This window comes from Engraulis encrasicolus, chromosome 6, assembly GCF_034702125.1.
Source record: "Engraulis encrasicolus isolate BLACKSEA-1 chromosome 6, IST_EnEncr_1.0, whole genome shotgun sequence".
Lineage (NCBI taxonomy): Eukaryota > Metazoa > Chordata > Actinopteri > Clupeiformes > Engraulidae > Engraulis > Engraulis encrasicolus.
In genome coordinates this window covers 52675906-52698334 of record NC_085862.1, presented here as the reverse complement: position 1 = coordinate 52698334, position 22429 = coordinate 52675906, and the positions used below count along the sequence as shown (strand labels likewise).

The 22429-nt window shown below is 41.6% G+C and overlaps 1 protein-coding gene across 1 annotated transcript; it reads right to left on the bottom strand.

Moving 5' to 3' along the window:
• Positions 1–469: 469 nt before the first annotated feature.
• Positions 470–18333, bottom strand: LOC134451453 (hydroperoxide isomerase ALOXE3-like). The gene is made up of 16 exons (XM_063201935.1): positions 18255–18333; positions 17291–17441; positions 16510–16623; positions 15698–15785; positions 15025–15106; positions 14263–14385; positions 13547–13650; positions 13224–13396; positions 5894–6037; positions 5004–5207; positions 4554–4640; positions 3327–3496; positions 1957–2078; positions 1766–1866; positions 1103–1273; positions 470–904 (listed from the first exon to the last, which is right to left on the bottom strand). The coding sequence occupies exons 2-16, from the start codon at positions 17432–17434 to the stop codon at positions 719–721; spliced, it is 2013 nt and encodes a 670-aa protein (XP_063058005.1). The 5' UTR covers positions 17435–17441; positions 18255–18333; the 3' UTR covers positions 470–718.
• Between the last annotated feature and the right edge of the window lie 4096 nt (positions 18334–22429).

The following is a 22429-nucleotide window of genomic DNA, read 5'->3' as shown; positions in this document are numbered from 1 at the left end:
CCGCATATGGTCACAACCTCTATATCTGTAATCCAGCACCTTTGCCATTGATACTACAGTAAATGACATACATGGTATTGTTGGCTAAGGAACACTGCATATGATATAATTTTGAAAATCAACATGGGTCCGAGTGGGATTCTAACTCACAACCTCCATATCTGTAATCCAGCACCTTCGCCATTGAGCCAAGCAGCTGGCTGAGGGCTGGAATGCCTGACACAAAGGTTCTACCATTGCTTTAAATGGGGACCCAAACTTGCACAAAATTGCCAAAAACGGAAAAACAACAAGAGACACGGACACAAGCCGGTCGTTTTAGTGTTTGAACAGTGTCTCTATCTCGAAAGGCCTGGGAGGAGATCCATTTTCTTTTTTTTTACTGCCCTGCACAAGAGAAGCAACAAAGCAAGCATAAACGTACTTAGAGATTACTAGCTGTATAAATCACAGTTATGAGAATTGAATAGTCATTGTCCACTTGAAATTTATTTATGTAGATTAACAACTCAAAAGAATGTACCCATTGCTTTTCTGTTCTCTCTTCAATACCAATAAGAAAACCAGAGAAGGCACTATACTATTTTATAAAGGCTTCTATGTCTTTATTGATTATAGGACAGTCAAGAGTATGACGGGGAGAGAGTGGGAGAGAGAGATGGGAGGGCAGGCCAGACTTGAACCTGGGTCGCCATATGTGGGAGGCTTAGCAACTGTTTCATATGCTTGCACTGTTTTCCATTTTTGTTGGGCAGAGGTAGAAGTACGGCACAGGCAGGGCATTGCTGCTGTTCCGCTCCGCAATCTGCCGAGTCAGCTTGGCCAGATCTGCCTGCAGTGTCTCAATGATCCTCAAGGGGGCGTCCTCACAGAAGTGCTCGTCGGGGAAACAGCCAAGTGGAATCTGAGCCAGAGAGATCATCATCATCATCATCATTATCTATCATCATCATCATCATCATCATTGTGATGATGACGATCATGATCTTTGTCACCGTTGTCATCATCATCATACTATTGCCCAAAATACAATTACGTATTATAGAAAAGAATGATTGTTTTTGTTGTTGTTTTCTAAAGGAACAAAAACAAAGAAACTTACAAAGTCCACTGCGTTAGTGCTGAGCAGCCATCGAAACACAGCACCATTGGCTGAGGTGCTGATGTCAGGCAGGGTGTCGAGGAGAGTCTGCTCAGTAGAGTTCCCCTTAGTGGTGGGTGGTGGCTTCTGCATGGAGTTTGGGGAGTTGGGCAGCCAGCCGCCATAATCAAACTGAAAATAAAACAGAGGACCAAGCTTATCAAGTTGTCAAGTGCCTCCAGGGCCTGTTTCAAAGGGCCTGTTACAATAAAGGGTTGCTTTGTCTTCATTTTATTTAGTTCCCAAGGATGCCAAGGCCTGACACTAACAGGGCCCTTTGATGGCCATTAATATTCTGGTTTCATAGCATTGCCTTGTCTTTTTCAAAGGCCCCATGATTTCTAGTAGGGCCCCTGCCTGGAGACTACCAAATAAATTATTTTCAAAGATATTTCTGTGTCTTTGTTGTTGATAGGAGTGTCTACGGCATGACAGGAGAGGGGGAGAGAGATGGGGAAGGGTTGAGACGTAACCCAGGCCAGATTCGAACCTGGGGCCCAATGGGCATGCAAGTCCATGTGGGAGACCCCCTGCAAGCAAATTCCCAAATATATACAAAAAAAATCAGCCATTCAACATACAGTCTTCCCTTGCTTCACATTCCATTGCTGAAGATTAGTTTACCTGTCCCGTGTTGACAGCGGAGTGCTGAGCAGACATGTTGAAGATCACCATGGTGACAAACCTGATGACTTCTTCCACTGTGCAAAACCTGTCCGGGATCCCTGTTGGAGATACAGTCTGACATTTAATTACTGCAGCAGACAATACATTTAAATCCCCAAACATGTAAGTGCATGAGTGTTGTTGGGCACCTGTTCTTGTTTGCCCTTGAAAGCCGTGGATGAAGATGTCCTTGATCCAGATCTGGAGCTCTGAGTCTTGCTGGACATCCTGGTCTGAGGGGTAGTAGTGTTCCACCATGCTGCACACATACCTGCTCAGAAAGAGAGGTGCATCTTTTCACCAGGCTAGGCAGGCAGCCACTTGGGCTCCCCAAGCCACTAGATCAGGGGTGGGGAACCTTTTTCATTCGAGGGGCCACTTCAAATTCACCAAGGGCCGTAAAAGTCCTCCAAGGGCCATACTTTGAGCACAAACCAGGATTTCCACCTCTACGATAGGCCTATATTGAAGGCAGACACCTTTAAAACAAGACCCCATCTTCTCTCGATTTTCGCTTGAGTCCCCAAATGACCTTAGAATCCCCTCTACTCAGAAAAAACACACAGTCACACTCAGCAGAAACTAAGAGATGGTTAAGGCCAGCCTGGTCTAGTATTATTATATAATTATAATTTTTAGACAAGGCCTCTGTTATAAATTCGTTGTTACCCAAATGGGCCAAATAATAATGTATGTAAAAATGACCAAATAAAAAGTATGTATTACTAAAGACTCTGTATGTCATAGCAGTGTAGTACTATAGTAGTTCAGTCTTTTCAACGCCTAGTACAGCATTCCAGTGGCGAAAATGTGCTTTATAAGGTTATGTTACGGAGCTGAAGCCAATGGTGATCAGCACACAGTCAAACTACAATCAGAACAGTGGAACATTATTACAAAACCCTCATAAAAATTTGAATTAAACTGTGTGGTTATGAGCACTGTGTAAATTGCTTTGTTGACATATGGTACTGTAACATCAAGATGTAGCCACATCACTTTTCTTTCCGCCCTTTCTTTTCATTTGGTTTTGGTATGGCTACATTCTGGCAATGTGAACGGTCTGGTGTGTGGGTGACTGGGAATGTGTGGGCCAGGTTTGAGTAAGGGGGTGGGGTGATGGGGTGGGAACTTTAGTGTTGACAGAGAGGGGAACACACTAAACAGTTCAGTCGAGGGGGCCTTGGTGTTACAATGATATTATACTGTATCTAAGTTTGGATGAAAAGAAAACCTTTTTCTGACCAGGGCACTTCATAGAATTAAAATGTCTGTATTATATTGACATGTCCACAGAGAAGCTTAAAAGAACAATTTTAAGGACATCTGTGTACATGTTCTGAAGTACTCTGTGGATATATATCAGTATCATAGTCAGTATCATAAAGACATTTTAAGGACACAAGTTTTTCTTTTCCCCCAAACTTGGACAACATTGACCTTGGACCAAATAGCACTCGTGCAAAGCTTTTTAGGTTTACTTACTCAAGGGACTGAGCACCCCTCAACTATTCTGTACCTGCTTAAGATGTGCCACAGCTTCAGGCCGTCGTCCCTGTAGTAGAAGTTGGGGATGGACTTCAGGCCACGGTCGCTGATGTCCTCCGGCAGACAGAGGGAGCTGTAGGTCACCTCAGAGAACCATCTCTTCAAAAGGTCAAACTTGCCCTGACCCCCAAGGTTTGTGGCCTACATGACAAAGATGGGAGGCACATACGTAGAGAAAGCAAGATAATGGGTACAACCGTACAAGTCAAACTACTCCCGTCTCCCATCCTTTCCGACTCCGCCAGTCCTCTTGCCTCAGTGGAGAAAACAATAAAGTTTTCCGACTGTCAACCAGCGCAGAGCGACTTTTGAGGGGCTTTCCCCCATTAAACATGTGAACTGCAAATGAGAGGATGACCTTTGAATTGTGTTTTCGGAAAAATATTGAATAAACCTAGATCACCAATGCCGTCTCGCCTTGCCTTTTAGCTCTGAATAAACGAGCATTAAGTCAAGAAAGTGTGCGGTAAACTTCTTTCTTTTGAAGACTTACAGTTAAGTAAAGGGTTTTAGTTACAGTCCCTGGAGCAATGTGAGATTAGGTGGCTTGTTCAAGGGCGCTTCAGCCATGGACAAAGGTGTACAGAGAGGTAAGGGTGAGAGTCAAGCAAGCAACCCTCTGGGCTTCCTCCCTAACCACAAGCCCTCGGCTGCCCATTAGTTTTCTCTGGACTCATTCCTCTGATAGAGGAAATGAAGGAGGAAGAAAGATGGCATGGCGGAATCAAACACCATATGGTGCAATCTCAAAAGCGCTGTTGCTGATCACTTAGCAAATTAGTAAGTTGCCAATGGGAAATTGAATTGCAACCAAGTAATGTATTACTGACACTTACACCCCTTTGAGCCATCATGGTTAGTTCTTGCATGGGGACAAGACCTTGCCTGTAACATGGCGGTAATCTTGCCAGTACCGAGGTTATGGCAACAGCTTTGGGAAAGGGTATGTTGAAAGTGTATTGGTGCAAGAGAGCTGTTTCCTGACAATTGTGAGATGTCTAACGGCAAACTGCTTCATGCTGTACTTTAAGGGAGTTTATCAGTCTGATAAAGAAGAGACCCCACATTATTTTTTTTAAATTTCGAGGCTTGGTGCATTAAGTCCCTATGAGTCGTCTTCTCTACTGCTGTGTTTAAAACCATGCAGATATGCTAAATAGTTAATCTTAGAAGTCCATACAAATACTGGTAGATGTACCTTGGTGTAGATTCCTTCAGGTCCAAAGAGTTTGTCCCGACCCGTGGTGTTGATGTGAAGAGTGTATCGCGTGTGTGGCATCAGCAGCTGTTTAATACAGAATAGTAAGTTGAAAGGATACATATTATAGGCTATTATATTATATTATATTATATTATTTACATCACACAACACTAAGCTGACCCTTTTATAGTAGTCTATAGGTGATGAGGGCATTTCAGCCATGGAAGGAGGAAAGGATTGGTAAGGGTAGGGAAGGAACAATCGCGATCGCTTATCTGAAGCTGTGGGGAATTACACAGATCTCTCAACATTGTTAAGGGTTATACTGTTTATTATATTATATTATATTATATTATATTATATTATATTATATTATATTACAGTTCTTTAATGAATAAAATACCATATAATGTTATTGGCCTCTGGTGTGTGTTGAGAGGCACAGACCTTGTAGAGGGGGTGCGGCGTGGGCAGGTTCCTCAGTGTGGAGATGATGAACACCTCCGAGAGGCCGTGTGTGCGCAGGTAGTGCGAGTTGACCTCGTGCTCATGGAAGTCTGCGTTCCTCAGGTACATCTTGGCCAGGAGCCAGTCGTGCTCTGAGTCGCTGGGCAGGAAGACAGGGTTGTCTGGGCCCGGCTCCTGGTTCAGCTGGAACAGAATGTGACGCGAGAATGACAGAAGTTAGTTGAAATAATTTGACATAAAAATTGTGTTTAAAATGTTAAACTACGTATATATTGTCTCCTGTCTGCTGGTTCAGCTGGAAAAGAACGCTGTTATGGTTCAGGCTCTTATAACTAGATAAATGTAATTGTAACATATCTGTTGGTAGGCTGTGACGTGTTACCTCTTACTTCTTACGTACTATACAATGTAATGTTTACAGAGTGGTTTTCAGTATAGACACCATGAACACATCTCTGTGTAAGTCAAATTAATTACTGTTTTAATTCCAATCAGGGCCGGTGCTAGGCATAGGCACACTAGGTGGTCGCCTAGGGCGCCAAATGTCTTGGTGGCGCCAGAAATGCCCAAAATGTCCCAATTAGAATGACAAACGAAAAAAACTCTTTACACTTGACTTTACACATTGATGAAGATTATGCATGGACATGATGTACACGTAGATTAGCAGTGTTCGATCAAATGTATGGCGCTATGTTTACAGATGACAATTTCTAAATGCACTAAAAGGGAAAGGGGTGTTTGCATAGGGCACCAAGTTGACTAGAACCGCCCCTGATTCCAGTTATAATTGTTATAGTTCCAATTATATGTAATTGTTTATAGACAGACAATTGTGTGTGTGTGTGTGTGTGTGTGTGTGTGTGTACCTGAATAGCGATGGGCAGCAGTTTGTCCTGTGGGTTTTTGTAGAGCAGGCAGAGGGGGGCAGCTATGTACTGCTGCTTGCCATGGATGACTGGTGTCGGCAAACCCGCGATTCTCCTGTAGTCGAGCAGGAAAATATTGCCCTTCTGTTGGGAGACGATTCAAAAACAGGAAATAGAAAACAAAGTCCTTTCAAAATAAATCTGGTATTCACTTCATTTCAGAAGATTTCAGTATTTTATTACATTTTTCATGAGTTCAGAACTGAAGAAGCATGAGCATAAATAGTGAAAAGTCTACAGAGGTCTTCCATGTAGCTGCATTAAGCGCAGTTCTATAATTGATTACCATGCCCAGAATGAATTAGGATGGATATGATAGGATAGGATGATAGGAGGATTTACTGTCTCAGCCAGATAATAGTTTTTGGCACTGAGAGTCTGAATTTCACTCAAACTCATCAACACAAAACAATAAACATACAAGAATAGACTAAACAAACAAAAAAATGCAAACATCTATGGCCTACCTCTCACATCACACGCCTACTACACACAATAACATTCAGGATCTTCATTGGCAGTAACAGAGTGCAACACAATCCCAAACGGGACAATGGGAGGAGAGTGTTAGCCTGGCTATCACACAAACCCTTCGCGCTTCGTGCATCTTCGTTAAACTTTGTGAGCTCGCACGAGTGTCTGGAAGTCTTAGACGAGCCCAAACGGAATCAGATATTTCACAGCCTGTCCAATCAGAATCGCGGGGCGGGGTATATACAAGTCAGTGGTTGAAGTAGTACGTGATTAAAAAAAAGCCACGTGAATTCTCCAATCAGGTTTGAGCTGTTTTGAACACACCTATGCCTTTCCAGAGCTAAACGATTGACAATGTTCCAGATCAGTGATGCGCGGGTCGACGAAAAAACAAGATGCAACCGACCGCTTTTGTCCCTAGCCTGCCCGCTTGCCCTGACCGCAAGAAATAATTATGCAAAAATATTGACCACCCGCTTCCCGAAAAAAAGTAGCCATGAGTCTTATGAACACCCTAGCGTCATTGGCAACGCACAACGGACCTTATAAGACCACGTCAATAAAGGTCTCAGCATGGTTCACAGCAGGGGTCTGGATACACTTCACATAGGCTATGCACAGAAAATGCTGAGCTGCAGGTCTAAGGTTGAGAAGGACCAGGTAGGGTAGGCTATGAAAAAAACCATAGTGGCAATAGCCTACAGCACTTTATCTTCGTTTGGTTTGGTATACTCCTCTGCTCTGTCCTTTTCCTGAACTGGTTTCGCTTTTTCCTATCCCGAAGTTGAGGGACAGGGTGCCAAGGCCACTTCCTCCTTCATCATGAGACCAAGTGGTTAATTTGGGATTTTTAAAAATTAGCATTGGGGAATAGCCATCATGGGTAAATGGTATAGCATAGCCTACATAGGCTACAACATTAACCGGGGATAAATAATTGGCGAAACTCCTTAACCTAGATCGGGGGTCACGCAAAAGACGATTCTGTGCGGACCCAAGACCAATCCAATAATGTCACAAGAGCATATATTGTGTTATTTTTTAGGCTTCTATTCTGACGGACAGCCATGCCTATTGACAGTGCGTGCTGTTACCGTGACAAACTTCAGTCATTTCAAATCAATCAAAGTCAATCAAATTTTAATTAGGCTAATCTCTGGCACCACATCTCACTTGTTTTGCTGAATCTGACAAGCGCACTGCGAGAGAGGCGCGGCGCCGATGAGCAGAGAAAATTAGAATGGTCTCGCAAGTCAATGAAAGCAGGGGCTGAGTTCCAACCAAGAACCGCTTGAGGAATGAACGGAGAGAAATGCGTGTCACTCTTTCAGGAAAATAAAAATAAAATTCCAAACCCATGCACCTTGTAGGCTATGCTCCGAAAACGTTTCGAAAGATATCACAAGCAGCCAGATAGGACAGCCATAACTAACAGCCAAATCGTGTGTCAGTTGACTGACACTAAACTGGATGAAGGAGAATCTCTGCCAGCAAACACCCATTGACGTCTAAGGCACCTGCAAAAAAGGGTGCTGAATGCCTGAGCCCTTTTTAAGAAAAGCTGCCCTCAGCCTATAAAAATCTAAATATCTCAGCTTCTGAAGCACATAAAAATATGCACCAAGTTGCATTTAACACTAGAACTACCAGGATTTTTCTGCCTACCTAGAAGTACCAGAGAGGGGTCATTTGACCCGGCGGCTTTTACCTAATACACTAATCACTCATTTTGTTATGGTAATGAGGCTGTTAGGGGCCGTGTGTGGGGTGAGGGGGTCACACCTTACAGTGCTAACAGCCAAGACAAACAGGGACAGACAGCTTCTTCCCAAGGGCTGTCAGCCTCCAAAATCACCACAGGTAAATAGCAACTTGCATGAAGATATCAGCAGCAAAGACAGATAGCACAGTTTGGCGGACAGTGTGTTACAGTTTTTCTCAATTGGTTTGGCTCATTTCTTGAAACTGAGATGTCATTCTCAAAACATGGACAAATCCCAAAACTAATTTGCAGTTTCTCACAACAGAATGGCATTTATCATTGCTTTCATCAAATTTCAAATGCTTTTGTACATGTCTCAATCATTTAGTACATCCTTGCAAATGGCTATGTACAAGTATCCTACAGTTAACACAATCAGCTTACATTTAGTAGAATTTTCAAATGAATGTACCTTGCTGATCTATCCCAATTGGTTGATTCTCAGTGTAATGGTTGTCCTGAAAACATGTCAGCACATTTTCTTCATATAAGTCATCAATGAATGTGTGAATGTCCCATGTGATCATGACGAATCATATGACTGCAACCAGATAATGGTTGAATTACAGTTTTTCTCGATTGGTTTGGCTCATTTCTTGAAACTGAGATGACATTCCTATAACCATTGGGTCATTTGGCCAAGCATTCTTACACTTCTGCACAACAGTTCAGATAACTACCAAAATGTCATATACCTCCCAAAACACCTCATTCTTGCATCAGCACTAAACCGTCTCACATATAAATAGTCAGTACCATCAAAATGGCATAGATCCTTCTCAATTGCTTTGGCTCATTTGCATTCATTTAGTCCTTCTGTCAAAATAAACTGGATGGTTCAGCATAACTATATGGATCCTCATCACTCGCTCATATCACCCCAAAAACAGTTTACCCATGTGTCAAAACTAAATTTCTTCCCCACATATATCATCAGTAGCCCCAAAATACATTGTCCCTTTGCCATTGTGTAAACAAAATGGTTAGGTGTTTTATCTACGTTCAGCTAACAGATTTCGACTATGTATAAAAATGAAAAAGTGAGTGAAACCATTGAAGTTTGACAACACAGATAATTTACCAAGGACATTTATCAGTAACTTTCTTTACTGTAAATTCATATACAGAAAGTAATGCTCATATATCACAGGTTTCTCATGGGTTTGGCTCATTTCTCAAAACAGAGATAACGTTCTCAAAATAACATGGATAAATGCCAAAGCAACTAGCAATTGTTCAAAACAGAATGTCGTTTGAAAAAATGTCATGAGATTAGCCAAATAACAGAGGAAACTGTAGTATACACGGTTGTAAAATTATTTTCTACTAACTAGTAAAGTTACAATACCATCTGACCTGTTGAACACTGTCATGAATTTGCTATGTAATGAAATTCTTAAAATATGATGTCCTTGACTGTTTTGGGAATTGCGTAGACCACTTTGCATATGATGACTTACACAATGAAATAATGCTGACGTGTTTTGGAGAGGGCAACCATTAGACTGAGGTGCTGTTTCCACGTAGCAGGATATTTTTTTCTCCTGCTACGTGGAAACGCAACATGTGGATTAAAAAAATCCTCCATTGTAACAAATGCGTTTCAGACCCCTAAACAGGATATTTTTTTCTCCTGCACCTGGATTTTTAAATATCTGCTACGTGGAAACGGAAGGCCAAAACCAATGCAAAACCAATACAAGCAGGAGAAAAAAATATCCACATATAAAAATATCCAGCTACGTGGAAACGGCACCTGAGAATTGTCTAATTCGTTTAGATAAGCAAGGTCAATTTATTTGGAAAATGTGCTAAATGTATGCTGAATGTGTCAACTGAAGGGTATTTGTACATATCCATCTGCAGAGATGTACTAAACATTTGAGACATGTACAAAGCATTTGATATCTGATGAAAGCAATGAAAAATGCCATTCTGTTTTGGGAAATTGCAAGTTGGTTTGGGGATTTGTCCGTGTTGTTTTGAGAATGTCATCTCAGTTTCGAGAAATTAGCCAAACCAATCGAGAAAAACTGTAACGTGTGAATCTCCCATGCCATGTGACCATAACGACTCATGTGAATGCAACCTGGCAATTGTTAGATGCATAAATACCAGTGCATGTGGACTAATGCTTCATTTCCCTCAAGAATTTTGTGGTGAAAGAAGCTCCTCTCCAAGGAACGAAGATGCAGAGATACAGCACTCAACAGGCATTGGAAATGATCCACACACGCACACACACACACACACACACACACTCTGTGTCAAGTGACAGCTGTGAGCTGCTAACAGCCACATTTCCACAACAAAAGGAGTGTCCGCAGGGGGTCCAAAGGGTCAAATGACCCCCTTGTGGGGCTTTTAGGTAAAAAGGTCAATTGACCCCTCCGTGGTAGTTCTAGTGTTAAGCGCAAAGACCCTCATCTTTCATTAGAATGTGTTCATCTCAAACAAACAGAGATTTTTTATAAATTTGTCTCAAATCTCATGAGCCTGAATGTTGCGTAATGCAGCTTCAGGTGCCAGGGCCAATGTTGCGCAACGGAACATCAGGCATCAATGGGTTAAACCGTGGGGTTTGAGGCGAGAGTCAATTACAGTATTTTCGCAGATTAGGATAGTTTGGAACTTGGGAATTGCAACCTAGCTTATGAGTTTTGCTCAGCTTCGTGAGCTACACTGAAATTCTGAGATCAACAAATAGAATTGTCTCATCTGTGCATCATCTCCGCTTCCATTTCCTGTGCACGTGTGGCTTGGTTAGGGAGAGAGATGGAAAGTCCTCCAACAGTGACAACAGTAGCTAGCTATTATGGCTAATAAACACAGCCCCATTAGTTTGTTTGGCCACTCCATTAATTCCAGGAGTTGCTGTGAAGGTGCCCGTGACCTTCTTCCACTGTTGGCTAAATTACTCAAATGAGCACTGCATTCAAAGGGAATACTAATTTGGACTTTATATAGCCTATAGTAGCCTATTCTATTTCGACAATGTACAAACCCCAACTCCGGTGAAGTTGGGACACTTTGTATTTTGTGAATAAAATCAAAATGCTATCATTTTCAAAACATTCAAACCATTCTTTAGACGGAGAATAGTGAAAAGACAACATATTAAGAGTTAAATCCGAGAAAAAATATTGTTTTGGGGACATACAGTATGTACTCATTTCTAATTTAATAGCTGCAACACGTCTCAAATAAGTTGGGACGGGGATCAATGAGATGTAATAAACATCCAAATAAGATAAAACAACAAAGAAGAACATTTCAAAATGAATTGCACTGAGGGACAATATGAGTGTCCAGGTATAAGACCATCACAGAGAGTCTGAGTCACTCAGAATTAAAGATGCAGAGAGAATAATTACCATAGTAATTACATACATTTTTTATTCCCTTTGATTTATCATGATCCAATGTATATAAGACATATTTTTGTCCATCATTGTTTAGGTTCATGACATCATGAAATCCGCTGTAGTCTCACTCTAGCACTCCAAGAATGACAGCTATTGAAAATTGACCATATTAAGAATGCTTAATGTGTGCAAATAATGAAGGGGTTTAATATTCTCCTATGCACCCGACCTCACTTGAAATAGACCCAGAAGACATGGGAAACTGTCCTTTACTTACAGAAGTCAGCAGAAGTTGCAGAAGTGAATTATCTTTGAAAATAATAGAGTCTTGCACATCCTGTGCTACAGTGAAAATGGACCATCCAACTTGTGTTAGTGCTAACTTCAAAAGTCAGCCTCCATGATGGCATGGGGGTGCAGTAGTGCATTGGTTAAGTTGTTCTCACTCATCTGTAGAGTTAAATACAGTGCTGAATGATATACATGGGTTTTAAACAGCATGAAAACCCACTCATGCATTGTATTTTTAAGGGATATCTTCAATTACTGCCACATAGTAAGGACAAATTACATTCTCTACTATGTTTTAATAGTTGATAAGGACCAGCAGGTGATAAAATTGCAGGCTTTTGGTCGAGACCTGTCACGCTGTAAGCACTACAGAAAGGAAAACATTGCAAAACATGAAGAGGAATACACCCTCCAATTTAAGCTGGTGAAATCATGTCCAAGATAGGAATTAACACTTTTAAAAATATAAAATCATCTCATCAGTTAATTTATTTAACTGTTAAGTGTTGTATTTTGTTTTGTTTTTAGTCTTCCTTGGCATTTGCTGCCTTTCATTGTCCCCGTCCCAACTCTTTCGAGACGTGTTTTTACATATTCATGAATATCCCCAAAACAATAATTTTGGTCAGTTTTGATGGCTGATATGTTTTCTTTGTGCCGTTCTCCATCTAATGTAAGAATCAGATGTTTGAAAATGGCAGTATTTTGTTATTATTCACAATTAACCTTGTGTCCCAACTTCTATGGAGTTGGAGTTTGTAGGCATAGCCACAGGAATCCCTAGCTGTGGAGGAGATTAATCTGTAGACTAGTTGGAGAGCAGACGGAGTCAGCCATCAAGTGGATTGCCTCGTATCCGTGGTACAGTATGACAAAATGAAAACAAACTCTGTAAGCAACACAGGAGCGCAAAACAATTACAACTGTATAAGAAAATATGTAGGCTATATATATTACTGCACTGTGTAGAGAGCAGCAGAGCACCCTCTGTGTTCTGCTAAATGCACTCAATGGTTGCACCTGCTGCACCTTGCGCGCAGAGGATTCGGCCAACGCAGGAGCCTTATTATGTCTCCTGCAGAGCTCGTGGCACCATCGCAGTTATTCAGCCAAATAAACTTGATCTATTTTGAAGAAACATGTCTCTGTATACTAGGCTATAGCCTACTATATCATTCGGCATCATTTCAAAGGTCCTGACCGACTGCACCCGACCCGAATATCATTAAAAATATGATTTAAATAACCCGTGCCTGCGGTCGACCGCGGTTAACTGCTAGTGCCCGCTAACTTCGGGTCAGCCCGCGCATCACTGTTCCATCGCGTGAGAACGTCGCAACGAGGTTAGGAGAGTGCAGCAGTAGCAGCTGAATCTGACCTGCATCTCAGTGGAAAGGGAGCTTCCACTCTCCAGGAACGGTTTCACCATGGCGTCTGTTACAGCAAACTTGGAGGGCAACCCATTCAAGCGCTGGATGGCCATGGGGTTGTAGCCATTCAGGATCTGGTAGCCGAAGAACTCATCTTCCTTCCAGTGCTCTGCGATGTACTCTTCAGATCAATCAAGCAATCAAACAACCAATCAATGAGTCAGTTTAGCCACAAAACATTGGTTTCATTATTTCATTATTTAGTAAATTAAATTTGGTCCAGGTACAAGGTACAAGCCTCAGTATGAATATGGCAATAATTCTGCGTCACCTGAGATGGGCGTTGTGTGGTGACTGAAGGCCTGTTTGATGTCCTCAAAACTTTTCCACTGACTGGTGTCATCTGTCAGGCCCTTCAGTCCGAGTATGCCTAAACTGCAGACAGACAAGGAGACAGAAGGACATGATGTCAAACATAACATCATGCTCATCTTGCACGCATGTCAACTGGTGAACAACTGTCAGCAGAAGAGTTGGTAGAGCGCTACTAGTATCCCTCAAAACCAACTGGTGCTCTTGGAAGGGGTTCAATGTTCAAAAAAGACTGGAGGAAAAAAAATCTGTTTGCTTCTCTTACACACCCTTACCTTACGCAGTGCTGATATGCGTTGGTGTTTTTTAATGCATTTGCCCTTTAAATAAAGTTTGCTTTTTTACCACATTAATCAACTGAAGTGCCTGGACCAATGTTTTTTTCCCTCCAGTCTTTTTTGAATGTTGAACAACTGTGTTGATATATTACTACGACTACAATTATTATTACTACTACTATTACTTTGATTATTACTATAACTAGTGAATGAATGAATGCATGCATGCATGCATGCATGCATGCATGCATGCATGAATGAATGAATGAATGAATGAATGAATAAATAAATAAATGAATAAATAAATCGCAAAGACGGTTGTTCATTGAAACTGTTGCCATGGAAATATGTTTCTCTGACATGTACTATATACTGCACATTTGAATGTAACACACACATTTGCGTTTGTGTGTAGAAGATCTCTGCGCTCTTAGTGACAGAGAATCGGATCTCTTCCGGAAGGTCTAAGGCTTCATCAGCATTAATAACATCAGGCAGACCCTCCATGAATGGCCTCCACCTGAAACACACACACACACACACACACACACACACACACACACACACACACACACACACACACACACACACACACACACACACACACACACACACACGGGAGATTAATTACACAACACACACAAACACACACACACACACACACACACACACACACACACACACACACACACACACACACACACACACACACACACACACACACACACACACACACACACACAGAGGGGAGATTACACAAGACACCTATAGACTCCAGAATGTTATTATTATGTAGGCCTACTCAAATAAGTAAATGGATAACGACAAATAAAGATGAATGAAAGACGAAAGTCTACAGAGTTTATGGCAAATGGTAAGGAAGCCATGTTACAATACACTGAGTTCAGTCAACAATTTAATGTGCCTTTGTCAGTGTGTCAGTGAGAGAAGAGAAGAGAAGAGAAGAGAAGAGAAGAGAAGAGAAGAGAAGAGAAGAGAAGAGAAGAGAAGAGAAGAGAAGAGAAGAGAAGAGAACAGAAGAGAACAGAAGAGAACAGAACAGAAGAGAAGAGAAGAGAAGAGTTGAATAAAAGAGGGCAGGGAAGAAGAAGTGTTGAGAAAAGAAAGGGAAGAGGAGAAGCGAAGAGCGGTAACTCACTGGTAGTTTAGTTTACGGGTGGCCAGCTGTCTCTCCCTGTGGTTGATCAGTATAGCCTCCTCCTCATTGAAGACATGCTGAACTGGGGATAGATCAAAACATTGAGTGTGTGTGTGTGTGTGTGTGTGTGTGTGTGTGTGTGTGTGTGTGTGTGTGTGTGTGTGTGTGCAATTTGGTGTTATTTGGTGTTATTATATATCATATTTTGTGCTCTAATCCTGTATCCAACACACAAACCCTTTGTACTATTAGGGTTCAAAATATAGTTTTGACTCATAGAAAAGGTTTTGTACATTCCCATTATCATATGGTATGGTGGACTGCCTCTGTGGTACACACACACACACACACACACACACACACACACACACACACACACACACACACACACACACACACACACACACACACACACACACACACACACGTGTGCACGCACGCACACACACACCACACACCTGCCATGTCTGTGGTGACTCTTCTCTCCAGCAGTCACACACACACACACACACACACACACACACACACACACACACACACACACACACACACACACACACACACACACACACACACACACACACACACACACACACACACACACACACACTACTGTAACTGTAGAATGTCATATTCTAATATTGTGTGCATGTCTCTCTCTCTCTACCCCCACCTCTGCCATGTCTGATTTGAATCTCCTCTCCTGATGACAGCCACGTGTAGCAGGGGAAGTGGACCAGCTCTCCCTCAGGTGTACTCACCTGCACAGGTGGGAAAATACAGCCACAGTAAGCTAAAACATGGCTTCACAGCAAATTCAGTGAACAAGCTGATCTTCATTACCATACCCCTTAACATAGGGGCAAGAAAGAGGGATGCAGTGGTGCATTGGCATCCCCACTTTCGGGCTCCCTCAATGAGGCTTTCTCAACTGTTACTGAAGACTTTCGGCCAAATGAGTGGAGTGCAGCAGCAGTAACATTGTTAAGAATTACTGTAAAGAATAGAATATGCACGACCACTTTAAGACTCGATCCGGCGGCGTTGCCCCTACGCCAGGTCGATGAGCGAATTAGTGAAATTGCCTGTGTTGCAAAGGTAGAGGGAAGACCTAAGCAGGACTGTTACTCTGTCAGTCCATTTTTCCACCTCTGCTGACAGAAGGCAAATCTGAGTTTGACTTTTACTCTGTCAGCATGGGTGTATCTATAGCAGCCAGTTTCAGTATGTGTGGTCCCTGCTGTTACCATCCACCAAAAATAAAATAAAATGAGAACTTCACTAAGTTCTGATTTGGTTGTGAAAAGAATTTGCCTGTCTCAACTATAGTAAGTTATCAAAAATGCATTACATTTCTTCAGTGAAACTCAATCTCTATGTCCACGTCAACCTCTGAGGGCCCGTGGTGAATACTCGCACCAGCGTCCATGACTGACTTGTTACGTCACTGTCGTCTGTCAGTCCCGTTTTTCCACCTGCGCTCACCTGCACCTTGGAGCAGAACCACTCGTCATCCACCATCAGGTATTGGTGTTTCTCCAGCTTGACCAGGAGCAGGGGGCCCAGGCTGGAGGGGGTGGACACTGTGAAGGTCCCCGTCTGTGGGGAACAGCAGACATTGGCGGTCATGGGTAAGGGGTGTCAGGCTTGTAGCCAAAAGGTCGCCAGTTTGATTCCTGACCCGCCAGGTTGGTGGGTAGGTTTTGCTGCTAAAAAATGTCTAATTCAAAATGGCAGACATGGAGAAGATTCACCTTGTCATGTATGAAAATTTTAATTTTCCCAGTCATAATGAATTCTTAGAATTTGATGGTGGTAAGTATTCATGACAAGATAACATTTGTGAATGGGCAGCGGGAATTCTGAAAAGAAACTGCTGAAAATATTACACATGCACCTTTAAAGGGTTGAAATTTACTCAGATTCAGAATATACTGTATCTGGTCCCACTCAAAAAAGTGTCATTTGAATTCTTTGGTCAGTGACATTTTCAGAATTAAATTTACTCAATAGAATGAAATATTAAACTCTAAGTATTAAACACTGGCCAAATAATTAGAGTGTGAGTGTCACTTTACTTGACGCCGGTGTCATATGCATGTCATTACAGTGTCATAATAGTGTTACATCATAGATAAGTCATAAACATTATATCCATGTCATAAACATGGACATAATGTGACATTCGGTTATGGCAAAGACAACCCTAGGTTGACACCGGCGTCAAGTAAAATGTTACCATATTTTCTCTAGTGTATGAACTCACTGTTCCAGTGGTGAAATTCCCCAAGTTGTGGAGGAGAGTCTTCTCGCTCTCACCCTTGGCCCCAATAAGGGTGATGTAGGCGCGGCCTATTGTACCCGCGTGGATCATGCTGCCCGTGGTCACTGCTACTGTGTATTCCGCCATTGCCAGTCTGTATCAATGCACAGTTTTCACAGTCAAATGGGGCACCTAAGTCATCTAAGAGCTCTACTTCTTGACAATGGGACAATAAGTTGCAAAAAAAAAGGATAAAAGTGAACGAGTCGTGGTGGTTTGTGGCGCATAAGTGGAGTTCCAAAGTTTTCATTGGCTTCTTAAAACCACTCATTTCAAGCCATTATTTTTCGACTCCCCATGCATGAGGCGACAGGAAGGGGTGGAGACTTCTTCATTATAAATTATATTATATATGTGTACATGGAGGGGGAGAGGAGTGGCAAGTTAGGGGCTGCACTAAGAGTCACCCCACACAGTAAAATAAGCTGTAATTGACTTACAGAGTATCCCAAAATGCATTGTCCCTTACGCACTGCAAGTCAATATGCGTAGGTGTTTTTGCACTATGTCGTACTGAGTTGTACAGATCTAACAGAATACTGTGCGTAAAAAAAAAGTGAGAGAGCAGCTTCCAAAGTTTGACATCACACACACACTACAATAGGCGCGTTTATATGGACACGTTTCGTTTAATCGAATTAAATGTGTCCATATAAACATGCCTATTGATACTGCCAATGAAATTCTAACTAATTTTATTCACACAAAAGAAGTCTAAAATTACATACATTTGGCTGGGTTGGCTAATTTCTCAAAACAGGAATGACATTCACAAAATAACACAGACAAATTTCCAAAACTATCTTCTATTTTCACAACAGAGAATGTCAAAATCACTATAAACTATTGATGTAACTATGCAAACTGATCACTGCCAAATTAAAGCTTTTACAGTAAATGAACTAACCTCCAAATGTGATGCTGTCAGACAAGATGATAGCTCCTTTGCTAACGCAGAACCAGAGCACTTCCACGGACACAGGTTTGATGTCTTTAGCTCTGTTTTGGCAGCTTATATGCTGTGACAAGCCTTGCCCAATACCATAGCCTACCCATGCCCCTTTTTAATTGCCACACAACCACAGCCAGTTGCAATCAAAACCGGTAGAACTCATAGTCAGTTTCCCAGAATTCAGTTTAGTTACTGACATATTACCATCTACTGCTTGTTTTGTATTTCATCTCTTTGTTGTTACAGCATAAAACATAAAACCATGGCCCTAACAATATTTTTACTGTTTCAGATGAAAGCTGTTTGCCTCCCTACCTAGAAAGAGACCACCTTGAGTGTTGGCCTCCAAATTTGTACACCTCTGCTCTACTGGACAAAAAAATATTTATTAGTTATTTTTTGAAAGGTTTTTGTCACAATGTGTGCGGTCCATGTTGATAATCTACAAATGCTCCTTAATCAAAAATAGCAATAATGACCCAATATAATATATAGCCTCTATAGCCTAGTAAGGGAGTGGTAAGGTCCACATGCCTCTCACTCCTATCATATCTCACTTATCAGGGAAGCCTGCCCAGTGAGAGCGTATACTGTAGGTTTATTCTACAATCTATGAGCCTGCCACAAAACAAGACTGGGAAACCACTCATTAGATTTAGATCATATCTTCATTATTATATTACATTATTAAATTGCACTTAGCTGACGCTTTCATTCATTCAAAGCGACTTACAACGATTTTTTTCAGGGTATTGGTTACAGTCCTTGGAGCATTGTGGGGTTAGGTGCCTTGCTCAAGGGCACTTCAGCCATTAGGGAGAGGTCAGGGATAGATTGAAAGACCAACTCTGCCCTTCATAATCACAATTTCCCCAGGAACATGTATTCTTTCATATGGCAAAACCTCATTTGGAAATACATGTACCTGACAGTGATGTCTGACAATGTTCTGTAGTGGATAATGTTTTACTCTACCTCTTTTGACATGAGCACTCATTCGGTCAAGGTGCAACAGGAAAACATTAGCCTACTACACATGTGGTTACAACGGCACATGGAATTACAGTAAAATGACCTATTACGACATCCCTGTGCACAAGCTGTTGAAAAAAAAAATAGCCAAATAGGCTTATGGGCTGGCTGCAATAACAATCTATTGCATCACGGTACAGATTTAATCACATCCTATTTCATCCCATTCTAACAGAGTATGCACAAGAATTCACACAGATATAGGCTGGCATTCGCACAGCAATCCATACAAATTGTAAGGCTTAGCTCTCAAAATCCTGCCTGGTAAACACAATATTCAGAACCAGCACCCTCAAATTAAATAATTAAGTACAAAAAACATCCTCAATGAAGTACAAAAAAGAAAAGATGTTCAACCAGATTTTCCTTCAGTTTGCCACTAGAACCGTGGTTTTCTAGAATTGTACTCTTGTGCAGTTAATGGGGGCATACTAACACTGAGAGCAAGACTTCACACTAGTTTGCTTGGCGGGCAATCTACTTTGCAGTTCACAGCAACCATTTTGAGTTACACACCAAACACTTGCAGGTTAAACCCCTTCAGGAGATGTATTCTTAAGCCATACTGTATGACATCATCATCACCTGTTATTGCCTATTATTGTAATTGCATCAGCCACAGTTTGTAGCATTTGTCAAACTTGCAGTGATTAGCCAAGTCAAATATGCCGAGCTAATTACCAAATTTATTGTCATATACCTGTAAACAAGGTGTCTATATTGGAGATGGGTGGGTCCATAGGGCCCAGAAGTTGGGGCTACGTCCGAGTTGGCCCCTTGTGAAAAGAATATTCTGTGTTGTAAGAGGGCATACTGGTAGAGGATGTAACATATCCGTGGTTGTACTGCAATATCAAAAGTGCCGTTGTAGCCCTCATCCACCCTCTGTGCCAGCTGCAATGGCATTCTATTGCACCATGAGATGCAGTAGATTGTGCCACAGCAATAGAGTGCTTTATAACGGTCACATCCTCTTTCAATAGGCCTAATTTTGCCAAAGCAACTTATTCAACAGCCAGCTAAAACCGTCAACTGTAAGAGTGAAGGCAGAGTGTCTGCATAAACACAATGTGTATGAATGCATACTCTAAGGAATATGTGCTATTGTCTCACAGTTAAATAGTCAGAGATGTCCTGGAATTTGGGATGGACACAGCCCACAGCTTATCAAATTACTGGCAGAATATTCCTACCTGTGAGATCAATGTGAAAATCATTAAGAATCCAAAGACTGTTTGAGCAACCAAGACCATGATACACTGTGTAATGAAACCATTAAAATCAGACCTAACATGGCTGAGAATCTTTAGAGAAGGTGCAAAGATTGCCATCTGGTGGGTGCATCCCAATAAGGGGTTTAAAGTGGAGTTCTTTCTGTTATTTCATCTAACCCCAATAGGGCACCTGTAGATTATTATCAGTCGCTCTCAATTAAGGAATTGCACAACAACTATTTGAAGTGGCATCTGTAAGCTTTCCCAGTTCATGCAAAAATAATTTCACACACCGAAAATAAAACAAAAGATTATAACCTGAAATATCACCATGGTGATGTTGATCCAATAGGCCTACAATGCAAATGTACTCTACCTATGGTATACTGTTGGTTTTCAAAGAGGAAACTGTGCACAGTCATAGACATGTGCATTTCAATGCACACACAGACACTCATGTATACCCTTTTAGCTGAACTTGTATCCTTTTAGTCTTACGTCATTTACTTGTGTGGGCTTCTATTTTTTACTTTACGTTTTCTTAGGCACATTGTATTTCTTCTTTGTACAGTATATTATATGTTTCTGTGAAATTATCCTGGCTACCTGTCTTATTCTCTCTGCGAGTGTTGGTCTGACCAGCTCAACTTGTTCTCAGAGGGAGGTCCTAATAGGCTATGAGTCGCAGGGGTCGACCGGTGCCATCTGGGGGGAGGAATGCTAGCAATGTTTTTTGGCAAGGTATATCCCCCCACTAGTAGAAAAAGCTTGATAGCAGTCATGGGGTGGTAGCGAAATCACTTTTTTCAGCTCTTGAAGTTACTACCCCCCTATAATAAATACTGTTTTTTTAATATCGGCTGTGTATGTAGTTATGGCTTATGTTGGGGTTATTGCCAACATCAGACCTATGGATAGACCCACAGCAATTGCTACGGCTTCTTGGTTCTATCTGACATTTTGTCATATTGTAGTAGCACTGCTTTACATCCCAGGATGTGTTTTTTAACGTTTTAAGCATTTTTCACCATTTAATCGACAAAACCAGAAGGTTCTATCTGCAAAATGCCACATTAACTGAGAATTATAAGATTCTATCTGACGCAAATGACGGTAGCAGCTTTGCAAACAGGCGAATCGGTCTTCCCCCCTTTGTTGTTATTGTTATTATATTGACAAATGTTTCCCGCCTTGGTGTTACTTTGTTGCCACTGTAAGCCTCCCTAGACTGATGTATTTGGTCGTACACGCCAACGATGGCGGCTCCAAGGTGCTCTCGTTAATTTACCCTACAGGAAGCGGTACAGTTATGCACCGAGTCGGTCGAAGATCATGAAATGTGCAAATTGAGTGACAGCGACACTGATGTAAGTTGCAAATGTAATGTCGGAACATATTCAAAGTACAAATGTGGCTGTTCTTTGAACCGATGCCTCCCATTTAGCTATGCTAACCTGAGGCGATTTCCCTGTTGACAAAGTTTTGTTTTCAGTCTCTCCAAGTTACCACAGGTGAACAATAGCAAGCACGTACCTACATGACCAAGATTTACGTTAACAATATTACCTTATCAGGTGCTTAAACGAGATGTCATCACCATATAGTTTTATCCAAGCCAGGTAGTCTCCACGGGAAGGTATATGATATGAACTACAGGGTGAATGTAAAACACTTGGAAGATAGTGCGTGTATGGTTGCGCATGGTATCTGACTAACCCACGGACATCTGTCTGTCTGTCTGTCTAAAGTTATTGCCATAGCGTTGCCAAGACGCTGTATCTTTTATATAATCATTACATTACACTAATGAATATAAAACTAGGCTATATAATTATAGTCCTATCACAGATATTATGAAGGACTTTTTTGTAAGTGATTGTACAG

Excerpts from the sequence above, each read along its gene's own strand:
- LOC134451453 (XM_063201935.1), bottom strand. The coding sequence starts at position 17,434 with ATGGCGGAATACACAGTAGCAGTGACCACGGGCAGCATGATCCACGCG. Across the intron at positions 3,497-4,553 it reads CTGAAGGAATCTACACCAAG|GCCACAAACCTTGGGGGTCA; the intron begins GTACATCTACCA and ends TTTGTCATGTAG. Across the intron at positions 1,867-1,956 it reads TCAAGGGCAAACAAGAACAG|GGATCCCGGACAGGTTTTGC; the intron begins GTGCCCAACAAC and ends TATCTCCAACAG.